Source organism: Tasmannia lanceolata, unplaced genomic scaffold (genome assembly GCF_043159265.1).
Source record: "Tasmannia lanceolata isolate RefF3 unplaced genomic scaffold, GAP_Taslan_0.1 ptg000002l, whole genome shotgun sequence".
NCBI classification, from domain to species: Eukaryota; Viridiplantae; Streptophyta; class Magnoliopsida; order Canellales; family Winteraceae; genus Tasmannia; species Tasmannia lanceolata.
In genome coordinates this window covers 24,240,442-24,255,588 of record NW_027518679.1, presented here as the reverse complement: position 1 = coordinate 24,255,588, position 15,147 = coordinate 24,240,442, and the positions used below count along the sequence as shown (strand labels likewise).

General features: G+C 38.3%; 1 protein-coding gene across 1 annotated transcript; it reads left to right on the top strand.

Moving 5' to 3' along the window:
• Nucleotides 1–661: 661 nt before the first annotated feature.
• On the top strand, nt 662–5,760 carry LOC143883068 (uncharacterized). The gene is made up of 2 exons (XM_077386434.1): nt 662–927; nt 4,548–5,760. Exons 1-2 carry the CDS (start codon nt 837–839, stop codon nt 5,561–5,563), a joined length of 1,107 nt encoding a protein of 368 aa, XP_077242549.1. The 5' UTR covers nt 662–836; the 3' UTR covers nt 5,564–5,760.
• Nucleotides 5,761–15,147: the final 9,387 nt, after the last annotated feature.

Genomic DNA, 15,147 nt, shown 5'->3' with positions numbered 1-15,147 from the left:
ACGATCCATCGGACCGTCTAGATCCATTGACACCCCTAAAAATGAGTTCGAAATTTTGTCATTTACAAAATATGTAGGGAGTAAAATTGGAAATTTTGCCAAAAAATGTTTAAAACATTTGCTTTAAAAAACGGAGTTTTATTCGTTGTAAAAGTTTTAAAGGAAGTATTAAACGGCATACCAATAAAACAAGTATTTTTTTTTTAAATTCAATTTAAAACCCATTTTTGCTAATTACGGTGTGTAGTAAATATTTGTTCACTGATCGTATGGGATACATTACACAAAAATGGCGCCAATTTGATCATAGCCGTCCAAATTGTAAAAACAATTGGTGGATAACTAGCCCATATTTGTTTATAAGAATACTTGTATTATATAGTTATTATGGGTCGTGTTTTTAAGTCTAGATTTACGGCCATGATTGAATTTGTGATATCTGTAATGAATCTAAGCCGTTTAAGTGTATCATAATCAGGTTAAGGTTTGCTATTAAAGGGGGTAGTTTGGTCAGTTCATGACTAAGATTGGGGACCAAGTAATCTAAACAATAATGGCACAATCGCAATTAAAGAGAATAACAGGCCTCAAATAAATGCGTGTGCAAACGCAAGACAAAGTTCTTTGGATTTTCCTATAAAACAGCACTTACTCTGAAATTTCTGCTTCAAATCTGTCCTAATTTCGTTTCTGAGAGTTAGATTTTGAGACCCATCTCAGAGATTACTCTCTTTCCTTTTCTTGGTTTTTCTCAGAGGAAACTTTCTTGTCTTTCTTTTGGAAACCTGTTTCTGAAAACAATAAAACAACTGATCTTTTTTATTGGGTTCTGAAATATGGATGATTGTAGAGGCTATAGAGGGGAAAAATCTTATCAAAAGGTTCCAAGGAATCCATCTAGATTCCAAAATAGAAGACCTCCTCAAGGTAATGAAAATTCTCTCGTTTGTGTTTTATTTTAATTTGTTTGTTTTGTTCGCTTGAAGAGTACAATAGTATTTGAGAAATTTCATTTTATTTTCATTGCTGGGGTTTTCTTATAGAGTAATGTGTGTTTTTTATTTTTTATATTTAGCTAGGGTTTGCATGGATTCTGTAACTGTTTTGTTTTTTTCTTTTTTTAATCATTGGGTTTTGAATTGAAAAGTTGTGTTATTACATGATAGATAGATTTTGGTGTTGATGTTAGTAGGAAAATAGAAGTGGGTTTGTGCTCGGATTGAGGTTTTTTTGTTTGGGTCATTCAAAAATAACTATAAACAGAGATTTTATCTTTTGAGGAATTGCTTATTGCATGTGGGTTTTTTGTATTGATGATGAATTATTCAATGTTTTTTAATTCTCTTTTTTAAATGTGGAATTCTTTTATAGTTTAAGGGTCCCTTTTTTTTTTTTTTTTTTTTATGATTAGTTTATGTAGAATAACTATTTCTTGAACTGACAAATTGTTGTAGTTTTGTTATAAAAATTTTATTTGAAAATATTGAAATTGCATGCTTCTATTATTATATGATTTTTTTTTTTGGGTCTTATGGTATGGGAAGTGGGTTTTTATTGGTCGAGGATTTCGTTATATGGTTTGCCTTTCAATCTGTTATTTTACTGTTACCCTTCTTTCTTTTTGAAATGTAGAATTTCTTTAGGGCCCGTTTGGATACCTCCCATTTTCTATTTGGATTTGGAATTGAGTTCTGAATACAAATTGAATAGATCGGGCAACTCATGTAGAGGGAGACAGGGAGGGAAGGGGGTACTTCCTAGCGGAGGGGGAGAGGTTGAGGGGCAAAGAGGGTGAAGGAAACTGCCACATCTGTTGATTTCCAATTTCTTATTTCCACAGCAAATCTAGAAATCTGATTTTTTTCACTTTCAGCCGCTGAATTAGAAATCCAAGAATTTCATCCGATCCAAATTACAATGCAAAAAGGGCTGCAAATGTGAGAAATCCAAATCAAAATCTTCTAGCCATCTAAACGGGCCCTTAGAGGTATTTCGGTTATAGAATCTGGCAGACAAGGTTAGATTTTGACTCAAATTTGCTTTGATAGCCGAGTCCTTAATTGCCGTAGAAATCACCTCTAGTTTCTGGGTCTTTTGAAACAAGAGTCATAGGGTTCCTATGATTGTTTTGAATTTTCTTTTTGATAATTACAGTGTAGGATTGTCTCTATCTTTATTTGAATAAATGTTTCAAAAACAAACTAAGAGTGGCCACTCCAGCCAGGTTCAAATTAGACTGACCGTTTTTTTCCAGCATAAGTTTCAGAAAACCGAATAAACTGTCCGACATTCTTAATTAAACTGCTCCAATTGTTTGAACCATAGTTATTAGAACCTCTCCGTAAGGGTTGGAAGCTCACATGCGCAGAACCTCGCTTTAAAAGCTAAATTCTTCTTGCTTCCAAAATTTGGGGGTTTTGTAAAATAAGTCTCCTCCTTTGCCTTATTTGCAAAATCAGTCTTCTAGGTTGTCAATTTACAAATAGAGTCTTCATGTTTGCGTGAATTTTCCAAATCCAGTCTTACCATCTATTTGTGACCAAATTGCCCATTGTAGATTTTTTTTACTGATAAAATAACCAAAATATCTTTATTTGTGAAAAGACAAAAAATTACCTCAGGAAAAAACCTTAATTTGATTTGGAAAAGTTTAAAATAGAAAAGCTAATGAAGGTGTTCGCTCTGACTCTATTCAGGGTTAAGGCTCTCCCAAGCTTTAGTTTTATTTCCGCTTATGACCTTTGGTACAGTTGGGGAGGGATCTGCCAGAGAAGTGAGCAGTGTTTGAGTGGTCTGAGACATTATCACCCGCTTGGGATCCTCCTCACCCGGATCACCTGAAGATGGTTCTTGTATGGGTAGTCTGGGGCCAATCGAGATCAAGGACTGTAATGAAGCCGAGGTGAGGGGGCTGTTTGAAAGGGATAAGGTTCATAGAAAGTAATGACTTGAATAGATTGAAAGTTGAGGTAGACTCTCTCAATGTGATTAGGTGGTTGGAGGGAAGTCATCCACATCCGCAGAGATTTGCCGAGATGTTTGACAAGATACAGGATCGAGTGGTGGGTTCTTCCATTTCTTTTCGGAATGTAAAAAGATCAGGAGTAAATAGTGCTAGCTTGGAGATCTTTGATTTTCTTCCTCCTTGTTGCAGTAGTTTTCTTTTTATTCGGCTTGATCGCAATCTTTTGATATTTCTTGTACTGACCACCTCGGTTGGGTGATTTTCTCTCTTATTTAGTAATTAAATCTCCATCATTAAAAGATAGAGAAGTTAATGCCATTCTTGTTGCTTCTTTCTTCTAATTTATCTCAACAGAGAACTTAGAGAAAAGCTAATTAAATGAAGGAAAATTTCCCCTCTAACTGTCTAATCACTAGAGAAGAAGTGTTGTGAAGTTAATTATGAATGAAATGGAGGAAAATTACAGCCGGTTCTTTAACTAAGTTAATTACCATATTACCTACTCCCTCAAGTTACCATTGCCTATATATATTTTTTCTTATTTAGTGTTTGTTTCTTATTTTATTTACTTGTTGCTTTTTTTATTTTTTCTTAAAGTTTTTCTAACTTTTTGTTTTTTAATTTTAAAATAAATTTATTAATGGAATCAGAATTTAGACCCTATCAAGACCTTTTTCACTTTGATAATCGGCAATCTTGTAACACATCGATTTAAATTATTTTGAACTACTAAGTTCTACTATGCTTTAAGGTTCTTTACATTTATGGGATTGATAACTTTAAGGTTCTTTATATTTGTGGGATTGATAACGCAAGTCAAATTTCATGTGTGCTCAATTTCATGGAAAGAACTCTGTGAAACTATGAAACATGTGCCTTAGTACAAAATATTGCCCAGTGAAATCAGTTAGCGAAGAGGCTAAACGTTTATAATTAATTTATTAATGGAATCACGATTCAACCTGATCAGACCGGTTTGGACCGAATCAATACCTTTTTCAGTTTGATTACTGGCCCTGTTTTTAAGACATTTATTTAGATTGTTTTGCACTTACTAAGTTCTACTATGCTAGAATCTGTTTTATATTTGTGGGATTGATGAGGGAAGTCATTTTTTGTGCATTGAGGATTTGTTTTCATGATTGCAATGTAATGCTTCTAATTTCCATTATTTTCATATTTTTTTTTTAATTTATACCAATTTTTAGGATTGAGTTCTTGTCCATCTTTTAGTTCTTAGATATTGGTCTTTACTATTGTTTCAACCTTCTGCCTATAGGGTTTGGGAATTAACGTTAGGGTTGTCTTTTAAAGCTTCTGTAATTTAATTTTGAATTGCAGAACTCTGTTGTTATGTTAGGAATATCCCTTGTTTATGGAATTGGGTTCTTATTTGTTGAGGATTTTTTGTTAGATTAAATGACGTATAATATATTTCTGGACTTGTGGTGTTGTAAATATTGGCTGTTTGTTTATTACCTCCCAATAAACAGAATGGGGTTTTGTAGTGCAGTTTTGTTTTGTAGGGGTGTCTTTCTTTTTTCTTATTACAAAGAATTCTTATTTCATTTTGTGCTTTCAGGATCCTGGCAACCCACAGTACCTTCATGGGAGAAGAAATTCTGCTTTGCTACATCCTCAATTTCATGGAAACAACTCTGTGAGACTAAGAACCTGATGTCCTACTATGAAAACATTGCTCATTGGAATGATTCATCTGGCGAAGAGGCATTTCAGAATGCAAAAGCCCGGTTTTGGGCAGAGATTAATGGCTTCCCCTGTGATATCCCTCTGCCCAATCCAGATATTTATATTGATGAAATTGACTGGAATTCCGACATTGACCCCAATCTGCTATTGGATTTGGATAAAAAACCTCCAGCTCCTAGTGATGAAGAACAGGATGAGAAACTTGGTTGGGATTCTTTCAACTTCCCAATCCCATGCACTGGATGGGGTGATGATGAAGACCCAGTTAATGATTCTCCGGCTGAGCCCTCTAACTGCCCAATCCCATACATTGCATGGGATGATGCTGAAGACCCAGTTAATGATTCTCCAGCTGAGCCCGCTTGGGGAAATTTTGATCAAAATGTTGGTAATCACATTAAACAGGATCGGATTGGCTGGGAAAACAGAGATCTGGAGAAGAATTCATGGGAAAATGATGGGGCTGAAGGGCAAGGAAATTGTGACACAAATGCTGAGAATAGGGATATAGAGGATTGGCGTGGTTGGGAAAGTAAAGCTAAGGAGAATAATTCATGGGAAAACAATGGAGTTAATTCATGCGGTTCGGGACATTGCGATAGTGATATTAACAAGCTGGCTTATTTGGAATCCCAAAAAAATAATGGGATTTTGGAAACAAATAATGGGAACTGTTGGAGGAGAGAAGGTGGGGCTCGAAATTCTTCAGGATATAAAACTTCAAGGTTTCAAGGTGACAAGCATCAGTTGAATAGTGGGTGGAGGAATTACAGAGGAAGGAAAGGAGAGGATTTCCTTGTGGGCTCAATGCGTTCTTGTGGGCCCGTGAATCATCATCTCTCTATCAAATCAAGCAATTATTGGTGCGGGGAGAAGCCTGTTTCTTAGGCTTTTTCTATGGTTGTTCTGCATGAGGGAGTTTTAAATGGGACATAGTATGTAGATGCTGCCAATTTTATGCATTCTTTGCATTCCTTTATTTTTTTTTTCTTTTGGTGGCTTTAGATGGCATTTTACAAGCTGTATGTAGTAGTTTTGGATGGTTGATTTATTTTCAAGTACTGTCTTTTTTCGGCATTCAATGATTGAGGTGTATATCTTGCCAAGCTCTAAAGAGGCTACCTAGAAAAAAGAGTTTAATTCTGTAGGACGCCTGCAGAACTTTAAAAATTTCTTACCATAGTATAGCTCTGTTGTCAAAATGCCTTAAACTCGAGCATGCTCTCGTGGAACACCATGAACTTGGCATTAGGAATTAAAAGTTTTGAGATTACCACGGGCTCATGGTTGTTTCATTATCAATTCTAGGGTGATAGTTGAGTAGCATTGAAACCCTTTTGTCATGGCGCAGTCTCAGCCTCTGTGAGTTAAACACCTCAAAATGGGTGCAATAGCCATGCCAGAATCCTGAATTTTAAGTAAAAATTAAAAAAACCATATGCATGGTTTCGCTCTTAGGATGTTCTAGGATTAGGAGCTGGTATGAAATATTTCAATTCATACTTCCAAAATCCTATATTTAGAACATTCTGTTATCTGTATCTTGTTTTTGGTATGGCTTAGTGGAAAAAAAAAAATAGGACTTGTCCACACCCAAATCACCTTGTTAACAAAAATTCAGAAGTGCATCATTATGATTTTTGAAGGGTCTCAGTCTTAAAGGTACCATTATCAAAGAAAAGAAAGAATAGTGTGTCAAATCTTGTATTACTTTCATACAATATTCCCTTCTTAGATTATTTGTATTCTATATGATGACTGTTTTGTGAAGATGCATTCTTGTTTACGCTCACAATCACTGCTGTTACAAAGCTTAACCCCTAAGAAAAGGATGCTTAAAATCTTTCCTTTGACTGCCATATTTTGAAAATGACAACACCCATTTTGTATTGAACTTTTTAGTTAACTTTCCACTAAGGGTGTCAATTTTGGCTCGGGCTCGGAAGCTCGCTCGAGCTCGGCTTGAATCCTTAACGAGCCGAGCCCGAGTTAGGCCAGGCTCGGCTCGGCTCGTTAGGGGTGTAAATGGATATTCGGAAATTCGATTACCGTCCGCATCCGAATCCGTTTAAAGCGAATATTATCCGAATCTGTTTCAAGCGGATATTATCCGAATCCGTTTATGAGATATCCGGCTCTTAGCGGATGCGAATATGGTAAATGGTATATCCGATCCGTTTAACATCCGAATCCGAGAAGTAAATCCTTTTTATTTATTATTAATAATATCATTAATATTTATTTTTAGTAATGACACTATCTTTTGTTTCTATAAGAAAATGAATATTCTTTTTAGAAAAAAAATATAAAAACAAAAATAGCCCAAACCCATTCCATCAAAATAGCCCAAACTCATTCCATCATATACAAAAAAAAAGGAAAAACCCAAAGACCACTACCAACACTATCATCCATCCCCATCCCCATCGCCTCCCTCTCTCTCTCTCTGCCTTTGTTTTAAAAGGAAGAAGAGGATCTCATATATTTTAGGGTTTAAGAGTCAATTTTGTGAAGAGAATGTAGATGTCTAGTTTTAAGGTTTGAAAAATTCATTCGAGTAAGTAGGAGAAAAAAGATAAAGTGCTGCAATAAAATGTTCGAATTTACCGGATAAACGGATACGGATAATATCCGAATTCGAACAATATCCGACAGATACGAATTCGGTAATAGATATTAAATATCCATCGAATCCGAATCCGAATTCGGATAGTGTATACTGTAATCGAATTCGGATATAGCCATATCCGGTCCGAATTCGATCCGTTTACACCCCTACGGCTCGTTAAGGCTCGTTAAGAATTTAATATGTTTAAATATATATATTATATATTAATATATATACTAAAAGGGTTGTCTAGGGAGTGAAAGGGGGAGGCAAAATATGTCACTTCTTTTTTGGAACCCCATTTGTTACTTGGACCACCCCCCTAGTGTAAAAAGAGTAGTAAAAAAACACTAGATAGGGCTGTCCAGGGAAAATGAGGGGTGTAAAATTAAAATAATTCGAGCTCGATAAGGCTCGCGAGCCTGACCGAGCCGAGCCTGGTTCGAGCCCGAGCCCGAGCCGAGCCTGGCTTTTGAGCTTAACGAGCCGAGCCGAGCCTGACCAAGCTCGGCTCGGCTCGTTTACACCCCTACTTTCCACGGGATTATAGTACTCAAGATGTCATCAACAGCCAATCAGAAAAGTCTAAAACAAAGTGAGTGGTGCCATCATCAAATTATTGAAGTGCGGTTGTCAGTCCCTTTTGAAATTGTAAATGCCCAACAATGGAAATTACGACTAAGTACCTACTTTACATAATCGTAAAAATTAGAGGTGCAACTCGGGTCGGGTTGGGTCAGGTTGAGGCCAACCCTAACCCAACCGAGATAGCATTCTCTCAACCCTAACCCAACCCAACCCAACCCGAGCCTCGGGTTGAGCATGGTCAACCCTAACCCAACCCGCCTCCAAATCAGGTCGGGTTGGGTTCGGGTTGAATCGGGTTCATCTCGGGCCAAATACAAAATTACAACGAAAAAAAGCATAATCCTATAAAAACATGAGAAAACTAGAGTACAGAGGTCGGGTTCAGGTTGGGTTGGGTCGGGTTGCCAAGGCCTCAACCCTAACCCAACCCGAAGTTAAATCGGGTTGGCTTTTCCCAACCTTAACCCAACCCAACCCAAGAAAATGCCAACCCAATCCGAGCCAAAATCAGGTTGAACCCATTTGGTTCGGGTTGAGGCCGACCCAAGTTGCATCCCTAATAAAAATTTCCTGATCTTTACTAAGTAATAGTACTCATTTTTTGCACTTGCAAAAAGACCAGGCAGACATTTTTCCACAGGAGAGAGATGCTAACTAACATAGTAAGGCAAGTTGAAGGTGGCTGAAACGTGGATTAGGAGGGATAGAGGGTAGGGCAAATAAAAATGAGTTCGTCTCATTGTCAAACCATGATTTTCAAATCCAAATCCAAGCGAGTTCGTAGTGCAAGTGAGTCAAACGAGGCTAGTGCAAGTGAGTTCGTCTCATTGTCGAAACATGGTAGGGCAAATATCAACTCAACTCAACTCAACTAACCCTTTGTCCCAAACTAGTTGGGGTCGGCATGGTAGTGCAAATATCAGTAACCTAAAATTATTACAATTGATCATCTCCACAACAGGCACAGAATAGTAGTGAGCTACATATGCTTGGATGATGGAGCATCGATGGGTGACCTTTTGATTCACTTGATCCTTTCTAGACGGGTGTGTTTAGTTCGTTTGCCTTGAGTTTGGTTCTTATAGGCCACATTTGGATACCCACAAGATTTAGATTTGGATTTCTCACATTTGGCAATTGAGATTTGGATCTGGATCAAATCCTTAAATTTCCAAATCAGCTGCAACATGAAAAAAAAAATCTGATTTTCAAATCTGTTTTGCAAGAAATTATTTGGAAATCCATATTTGTGGCAATTACCTTCACCCTCTCGTACAACATGAGCACGAGGATGATTGATTAATTTTGTATCCAAAACTCAAATCCAAATCCAAATACAAAAACATGAGTATCCAAACGTGGCCTTAGGGAATTTAGATGAGTTTATGGAGGCTTGAGCTTCCGCTCCTTGGGGGATATGATCTTATGGAGGCTCTTTGGGACCTTTATCTAACTAATATAATAGAAAGAAATGAACATGAGAACCTTTAGAGAGTGTTCTAGGAGTGCTTTCTAAATTTAAAGAAAAATCTTTGCTTTTGTGGTTCAATGGGCATTTTGTCTCCCTTCATTAAAAAGCTCAAGTGTTTCTTCCTTTTGTAGATCTTGAGTGGAGATCCGGGTAAGTCAAAGAATACTGTTTTGGGAATCTACTGGTTTTTTGCAGCTTAATTTTGGTGCAATTAATGTCAATAATTAGGGATTATCTAACATTAGAAGCCTCATTATTAGATCTAATTAGAGACTCTATGGGTGTTTTTAGGTCCTCCGACTAGAGTAAGGGATTCCAATGAAGTGGAAGTGCTTGCATTGCTTCATGGCTCTCCTCATATTCATCAAGATCAACTTCATCATATTATTATTGAGGGAAATTCCCTTAATCAGAAGAACTTCCTGCGGAGATTTGCATATTATTTGGAAGAGATCTTTGATTTTCTATAGATTGTTTTTAGGCACATGTGGAGGTCCCCTATAAGTGAAGGGAATTTTTTGGCCATTTTTAGGAGATCATATACATTTTTTTGTTCGTTTTCTTCTCTGGGACCTTCTCTATATTTGCTCGAAGTTTCGGACATTTTTTTTAAAGGACTTGCTAGGCAATTTTACGAAAAGCCATTTTGCGGTCACCTTTCATAAATTAAATGAATACGACAAGACCTGCTCGATAGTGAGCCTGTGTGGCTGTTCTCTCCTGCAAAAGTGAGCCGAGAAATGGCTTCCCGTGAAATTGCCTAGCAAATCCCCATTTTTAACGATTTGCCATTATTCCCAAAAAAAAAAACAAAGGTTTAACTCCTTTACTTTGTTTTTATAACGAAATCCAGTGCTTCAAACCACAGCCTTTGAGTGGAGTTACTGAGGCCCATATTAGCAGATTGCATGACCAGCTTTGGCTTCCCAGGAGCCATTTGGATTGGGATACATGGATTTCATAATCTAGGATCATAAAATCATGAATTTTAGAAGCTAAAACCTTGATTTTATAGCCACCAATAAGTTCCAATTTTGAGAGGAGCTACAATTAAGGGCACATTTGGCTACCATGATTTTTTTTTTGCATGATAAACTAGTGTATCCAAGTGGTGAGAGGGGTAGGGCAGGTGAAGTGGCTAAAAATCGGGAAAATAGTGTCTCTAAGCAGTGAGAAGTTGCTAAAAATCATGAAATGAAAATTTTACTCAAAATAGGATCGACTTTTTCCTGATTTTTTGCCACTTCTCACCCTCGTCTCAATCGTGCTCTCCTCCTACCCGCCCTACGCCTCTCTCACCACTTGGAGACACTAATTTATCATGGAAAAAAATCCCTGGCAACGAGACATGGCCTAAGGGTAAAAATTTATCTGCTACAATTTAGGGTAAAAGTTTGTTTGAGAACTCAGCTTTCTCTACTAATCTTTCTTGGTTGCTCAATTGCACAAAGGGTAACAGATACTTAACACTCCCAAGAACAAAATAGAGCACTCTTGACCACCCACTGTTCAGTACAAGTAATAAAATATAAAACAATATATTATTAGGAAAAAGAAATAAGACTAAAATATAGAGAGAATAAAGGAAGGGAAATGATTTCAGCACAACTATATTTTGATACATGCGCTCATGTATCTTCTCTTTCAGTATTTAATTCTCTTAAGTGCTTTTTGGGAACGGTAATAATCCTTTTACAGCTCTTTCAATACTAAAAGACACGATACATGAGCGCATGTTTTCAAAACATGTTTGTGCTGAAATCATTTCCCTAGCTCTGTTCACTTGTGTTCCCGGGAAAGTAAATTCCTGGAAAACAGCCTCTTTTTTCCTTGACAAGACAGAATTCTGGTGTTCACGCTTTTCCGGGAAAATAGAATTACACATGTGGATTTTCTACAATTAGTCAAAAAATGACATGGAAAAACCCATTTTCCCCCCCTTTAGGGATTTCATTTCCGACAAAAAACACTCGGATTTCGTTTCCCAGGAAAACTAGTGCAAAAAGAAGGGCAAGCAGTTTCCCTGGAAACCTTTTCCTGCACAAGTGAACAGTCCATAAATAGTCCAGGGAAACCTTTTCCTGCACAGATTTCCTGGATTTCTTTTCCTAATGCCACGTCAGATTCTCGGGAAACATTTTATTTTCCTTTCCCGGGAAAACAAGTGAAAAGAAATCTGTGCAGGAAAAGGTTTCCCTGGACTCTTTATGTACTGTTCACTTGCGCAGGAAAAGGTTTCCAGAGAAACTGCTTGCCCTTCTCTCTTTTTTTGGCAAGCTGGGGTTAGGCAGGACCCCGACCAGATGTATTAACTAAAAAAGAGATAGGATACAAGGGGGCCACAAGCACAAGGCCAAACAAACAGAAGCAAAGGGACAAAACTGTCCACAGAGGGAAAAATTACATTCTACAGTAGCCGACTCCCAGGGCATCATTTTTAATAAGGTTCATCAGAATTTCAGAGACCTCTGCTATGTTGGGAAGAATTTTGATTCCTTTCAAAGGGCAGGCATGTTTAGAGAGATAGTCCGCCAGTTGGTTTGCTTCTCTCCATTGGTGCGACACTTTCCACATGTCAAATGAAGTGAGAAGATCATTTAGTAACTCGAGAGTGACTTTCTTCCTCCAAGGACAGTTGCATTGACCTGTGATGATTTGAAGAGCATTCATTCAGTCTGTTTCAATCCATAACTTTTTGATAACCATAGACCTTGCTAGCTTCATTCCTTCTAGGATGGCTTCAAGTTCGAGCTCCGAAATAGTTTCTGGGGCCTTATTCCAAGAAAACATTACTAGAATATTACTAGCACTGCTTCGGATGAGGCCACCAATACTACCCTGGTCATTGGCTAAAGACGCATCAGAGTTTAGTTTAGCCATGTCCTCCGGTGGAGGATCTCATATGCAATGTCTTAACGATTTTTCTTTGCTAAAACAGGGGAGACCAAGGATATTTGAGATCCTTATGTTCTTTTTCGATAGGATATCTTGGAGCTTCAAGTACAGAGTTCTGAATTTGATGATATCCAAAATATCTTTGAGAGTTTGCTGCTTATGGGTGCATTTTTCCTCGAATACTCGGTTGTTTCTCTCTTTCCACAGGGGATACACAGTAGCACTAAAAGCAATTCTGATGGCTCTGGCAATTTGGCCCTTGCCTTTGAAGGTGTTTCTCAGCCACTCTTCTTCTTTCTGGAGCCACTATTTGGTTTTCTTCTATACCCAAACCTCCAGAGAATGGATCTCCAAACCCAGCTGGAGTAGGAACTAGCAAAGAAAAGATGCTGGTGAGTTTCCGGTTCAGATTTGCACAGGGAACAGGTTGAGTCTCGTTGAGAACCCAAGAAGAAAAGTCTATCTTTTATACTCAGTCTGGATTGAATAGCTTGCCACACTACTGAGCAATGACGAGGAAGATGGCCAGGAAACCAAAGAGAAGAGTATCAAGGTACGTGCGGATTGGGGTTTCTGATTTCTTCCCAGACACTTCTGAAAGAAAAATTGCCATCAGTTGTGGGCTTCAATATGGGATAACTTTGGAGCTCCTTTGTGAAGAGACCAGAATGTACAATCTGATTGAGCTCTCCATATGGACCAGAGTTCAGGACTTCTTTCCAGTCGGGATCACTACGGATATCATGAACAGATACATTCCTTGGAATGTTTGTGCACTAGTTTCCCAGGTAAATGAAATCCGTAAGTTTTTGGTCGGAAATGAAATCCCTAACGGAGGGAAAATGGGCTTGACTTATTGCAGAAATTCCACATGTGTAATTCTATTTTCACTAGAAGGAAGTGAACACCAGAATCCTGTCTTGTCAAGGTCTTGTCAAGGAAAAAAGACGCTATTTTCCAGGGATTTGCTCTCCAAGGAACGCAAAGTGAACAGCGCCTAAAGGAAAGATGATTGTGGAGAGATTACAACCAGATGAGTGTTAAAAAGGGTTGGAAAGTAGAATTTTTTTGTTGATCTCTCTCAACTTTCCCTGGAAGGAGAGAACCCATAGAGACTTTGACTGGAGGAAGAAGCGGGCTAGTCCCCTCTCAGTCTTCCTCCCATAATCCTTTCTTCTGTTCCAACTATATTTTTAAAAAGGTTTTTGCTAGGGACCAACGCAGAAGTCATTTCGCGGACAGGCTGTTGCATTAGAGAGCAACCACATAGGATGAGTTAAATGAATAAGACAAAAAGTGCTCACTCATGCAAAAGCCAGTCTGCAAAATGCCTTCTGCAATGGTCCCTAGCAAATCCCTTTATAAATTTATTGAGGGCCTTCTTTTGGACTTTTTGCTAAAGAACTGGTCGTTTAAGATTGAGGAAATGATATTTCCACCCTTTTTTTCATGTCTTGTCCTAAAAATGATTGCATTTCCATTAGGGCTGGCAATTTCACCCGAAAAAGCGGGGATCCGCCCCGCCCCGCCCCGTTTGGGGAGGGGATTCCCCGATTTGAAAGGGGAAGGGGAAGGGGAAGGGGATTATAAAAATTCCCCGGTGCGGGGAGGGGAAGGGGAAGGGGATGGAGTTGTCCCCGCCCCGCCCCGACCCGCCCCGCTAATCAATGCCATTTTTTTGTTAATTTTTAAGTGTTTTTTTTAAGGAAAACTACTAGAAACTCTGTGGATCGGTTACAAGATTCCCCCAAACATAAACTTAGCTTGTCTTTTCCTTTTAATTAGCTTCTGAGAGCATTTTGGGAACTATAATAACCTTTTCACAGATGTTGAAATAATAAAGACAAGCTGAGAGCCTGAGACGCTGAGTGTATGCAATTATCAAAAAATCGTAGTGCCAACAAAATTTTAGGGTTGGATTGCAGGTTTTAATTTTCAACAAGAAAAATTTAGCTACTAGAAATTTGTTTCATGTCAGCACTAGACTGAATTGCAGTTAAAGAAATAAGTCATTTGTTGATTTTGTTCTCTTCTCCATTCTCATTTCTCATGCTCATCTGGGGGTTAACATGCTATACAGAATGAACTAATGAACATTATTTTGCGTGTGTGAGCGCCCACTTATGGACTTTTAAAGTTCATTGTGACTACTGAAATAGTTACTTTTTGCACATTGGCTGTCTGTTAATGAAGGTAATCCCGGTGCTCATTTCCTATTTATCATTCCATAATTTATGCAGAAAATTGCTGAAAAATGAGGTCCTGTTGTTATTTATGTTTGTTGTTTCATCCATGCATTTCTGATTTTGTCCATCTGTTTGTTGATCACATGAATAGAATCATAGCATTCATCACAATATTGTCTGTAATGGACGTAGAAGAAAGAAGCTCTGTTTGCTGGTTTGATTGGGTTCCAAAGAGGGGGCGGGGCGGGGATTTTGTCCCCGAAGGATGCGGGGAGGGGAAGGGGAAGGGGAAGGGGATTAGATATTCCCCGCGGGGAGGGGAGGGGGATTCCCCACCATCCCCGCAGAGGGGAAGGGGAAGGGGAGGGGGAAAATTCCCCGCAGAGGGGAAGGGGAAGGGGACCCCAACATCCGGCCCCGACCCGCCCCGTTGCCACCCCTAATTTCCATCCCCCTTTGTTACACTTTTCTGTAAAAACAGAACAAAAGAGGTGGGAATGCTGGAAAAGGGGTGACTAACACTTCCCTTAATTTTGTCCAATTAGGCAAAACATTTAGACCACGGTTTAAGGATCCACCAGATGTGTATTTCAATTTTAAGATATCAACACACCCTATTTCTTGTAATGACCCCTTAAATACTTATAATTTGGAATTTTAATATCCTCAAGCAACTAATAAAAAAAGTTTAAAATATGGAGGATAAGGGAGTGTTGGATGCATA

What these genes read in the sequence shown, in the direction of transcription:
- LOC143883068 (XM_077386434.1), top strand. Translation starts at nt 837, where the DNA reads ATGGATGATTGTAGAGGCTATAGAGGGGAAAAATCTTATCAAAAGGTT. An exon ending in AAATAGAAGACCTCCTCAAG is followed by an intron (nt 928 to 4,547) that starts GTAATGAAAATT and finishes TTGTGCTTTCAG; the next exon opens with GATCCTGGCAACCCACAGTA.